The sequence below is a fragment of the Agrilus planipennis genome, unplaced genomic scaffold (genome assembly GCF_000699045.2).
Source record: "Agrilus planipennis isolate EAB-ADULT unplaced genomic scaffold, Apla_2.0 scaffold1118, whole genome shotgun sequence".
Classification (NCBI taxonomy): Eukaryota; Metazoa; Arthropoda; class Insecta; order Coleoptera; family Buprestidae; genus Agrilus; species Agrilus planipennis.
In genome coordinates, this window is record NW_020440218.1 from 5,002 (window position 1) to 8,522 (window position 3,521).

Sequence of the window (3,521 nt, forward strand, 5' to 3'; positions counted from 1 at the left end):
CTGATGAGATCCAAAAAGATCGAAATCGCGATCCGCGTCTGGCAGTTTCGACAGAATACAGACCACTTCGAATTATTTTGTTCGATTATGGTAACGTGCCTATCACGTTGAGGTGAGCTACGCCGGGATTCGTTTCAACAAGTAGATATCCATATTTTTAAATGGACCTTGTTGGAGCATATGTAATCCTCAAATGTAGCATCGTACTACAGATGGCGCACACCACGCCATTTGTAGTATTTTCTTCTTATGTTGTGTTGATAAATTAACCAACGCAGCTATCTGTTAGAATCCTAAGGAACTTAAAAATAATTTGAAACTATTTTCCTATATCCTATATAATACATATAATAAAGATTGATTGTCTATTTTGTCTAATGCAAAGCTAAGGCACTACAATACTGTTATTAAGCCAGAGGGCCTCTACGCCTCAGAATGCCTTGCACTAAACATGGCCAAACAGTTAGACAAAGTGAAAAAAAAAAATTATCCGGAAAATCCTGGGACCAAGGTACGAAGATAGAAAATGGAAACAGAAGCAACAAAGAGATCAATGCAAAACCAGAACGAATAACAGACACAATGAGGGGGAGTAGAGTGACGTTCTACGGACACATTAAGAGAATGGGTGAAGAAAGACTGACGAAGAGAATATTCAACTATTTCGACAGAAATACCAAGATACAGGTGGCATGGATCAAGGAGGTCAGAAGAGACATGGAAGAAATGAAAATTGTTGAAGAGGATGTGGAGGTTTTCAAGAAAAGCCAAAAAAGAAGACTGGAGCTAAGTGGACGGAAGAAAGTAAGAAACAACATGCAGAAAGAGTAATTACTGAAAGAGAAGAAAGAAGGGAGAGGAACAATCACAAGTTATTTATTTCACGTGGTTCATAGTCGGTCAAAATCGAAAGAAGAAGAAGAAAGATTGATTTTATGTTAGATTCCTGACCGTTAACTATTAAATTATTATTATATTATGAAAATTGATGTCAAAAAATATCCTTCCTATCTTTTAAGTAAGAATGTGACGTCTAGAAAATCTGGTCTTCTTTGTCACTATGTATGTCGGGTTGCCTACAAGTGCCATTGTATGTTGAGTTGCCTATGGTTACATACATGTTTCAATACTAATAGAATTTGTAAATAATTATAAACTGCTGTTCTATAATAAACATTGAGGTCAAAAACTACCCTTTCTTTTAAGTTGGACCAAGTTAAACACTGCTAAGCAAATTTCATACTAATTGGTTAAGTAGTTTCGGAGTTCATCCCGGACAAACATTGTGGCACTAGATTTTTATATACCTATATAGATATAGATATAGATTATTGGATAACATACCCGACTAAACAGTGAGCTGCGGTAACTAACCAAAGTCTTGAAAGGATTGACGCATTACAGTCTGAAATATCAGTATAATCCTGATTCATTTGTACAATATAAGGGATTTCCCTAATTGTTGCATTGCTTCCTCCTGAAATTCTGACAGATTCCAATCCAGGTTGATGGTAGGGGAAAGCTATAAAGAATATTATTTATATTTAACACCAAACAGTACAGTACTAAATAATTATTCACTGAATACGGAAAATAAAAGTTTACCTGAAGTAAAAGACGCAAAGGCCACACAAATTATCACGCCTAGCATTTTGCTTGATAAATGTATAAGTTCTGAAATAGCAGTCGGTCTTATAAAGGTATTTCTTATCTGATTTTGAGTATTTCTTTATTAAATTAAATTTTTGACTTGATTTTATTATCAATTTATTTGTAAACCTATCCAAAGTGTACCAGAAAATTCTCTTGATAATCTTGCTATGTAAAATACCCGTGCTACCTAAGCGGACAGTTAAATTAGTCGTCATTTAATTTTAAGCATGTCAATTATCGGTAAAAAAGGTACTTATAAGGTAAATATCTAAACATCGGTCTGTAGATGTTCTTTTTTTGTATACAATAACGAAGATTTTATTTGAAATAAAACAATAATTAAACAGTTACTAAATTAGGTTTGGCTAATTACTATTTGGAATTTCAGAAAAAAAAATAAATGAGTTATGTATAAGATTTAAATGGCGGTCTTACCAAAATGTCTAGTGATAAGAGTGCTACAAAAAATTGCGCGTGTCATCATCCTAAGCATACACTCAAATTTGTATAGTTCCTGATAAATGTAGGTAAATTTTATGTAATTTTCCCATTTTTTATTTAATTGTGAGCATAGCAGGTAATATTTGTAATTTAAAACCTAGACATCGGTCTGTGGATGTTCTTTTTTTTGTATATAGATAAGTATAATTTAAATAAATTTGTTTTTGTTCAAGAAAAGGAAATTGATAGAAAAGAAAGAATGTTGTGTTGCTCTGAAAAAACAAACTGCAAAAAACAATGGTGCGTAAAGCCAGGGAGCCGGGTTCAATTCCCGGCAGTAACAATTCTTCCTCATTGATTTGAGGTTATCTGTAGTAAAAGTTTTATTATTTTTCATTATGTGCGCTGCTTACCTGAAAAACAAAGAACCGACAATTCAAAATGTTTCTTTATTTTATTTTTTTTTATCGGATTCGACATTACATTTGACTTTTCCATTAACATCGGTTTTTTCTCTTTTTCTACTTTATGTTCATGAACACGATAAAATACTTTTCTTTAAACAAGTAAGAAACGTTTCTTTATAGAATGTGTTTTTTTATAGTTGATAAAAAAATAGTCTTTACTTTTTTGTCCAGACATATTACACTGTAGTTGAATGCATCCAGAAACCCGATATGATTTCGGTTTAAATTTTAATTTTGTGATATTAAAGCACATACAGTCACAATCTTTAGAAACTTACTCATCGAAGCGGTAATGAATACAAATGCCAGTAAATATATATTATATTTCCTTTTTGTCTAATAAAGTGACTAAAATAAGTAGACATATATCTTAGAAAGGAACTTTGCAGGGTTTAGTTGTATTCAATATTCCATATGTACCTACCATGTAGAATATTATTTGTGCGATAGAACCCATCCTAGAATTTACCCTGGGAACGATATCATTTAGTAAATGAATAGCTTATTATTAATGGGAATACAGAATAGTTAGCAAAAATTAATAGGTATGCCCAAAACGAAAGTGGTACTAAAAACTATAAAAATGATAATGTTTTCAGGTCTCTATTTGTAGGACGAAAAGAATACGATGGGTCACTAAGTCAGTCTGGTTCAGATTTGGAATAATTTTTAACTCATTTTTTATTTTGGTTACCTTTTTTTAAATATGCGAATTTTCTCTGTCAGTCATTTAATCAAATGTGGAATAAATTGTTGATGAGATAAATGCATTAATATCTAACACAGGAAAAATTATTTTAATGACATGCTCATGTAAAATAGGATTGTGAAAGAAATATAAATAATATTTGGGATTTTCTACAGTTTTCCCAACAATTAAGGAAATTCTTTATATTGTACAAATAAACGAAGATGCTATAAAACTTCTTTACTAAAACGCTGCAACAAATAAAAAACGAC

At 31.6% G+C, this 3,521-nt stretch overlaps 1 protein-coding gene across 1 annotated transcript in view; it reads right to left on the reverse strand.

Moving 5' to 3' along the window:
• Positions 1-1,651, reverse strand: part of LOC108743632 (trypsin-3-like) — a gene marked incomplete at its 3' end in the record, with an annotated part of 5,563 nt that extends 3,912 nt beyond the window's left edge. The window contains exons 1-2 of the mRNA XM_018479215.2: positions 1,606-1,651; positions 1,345-1,522 (exon numbers count right to left, since the gene is read on the reverse strand). Coding sequence (XP_018334717.2) covers positions 1,345-1,522; positions 1,606-1,651 — 224 coding nt within the window. The remainder of the gene's footprint in view (positions 1-1,344; positions 1,523-1,605) is intronic.
• Positions 1,652-3,521: the final 1,870 nt, after the last annotated feature.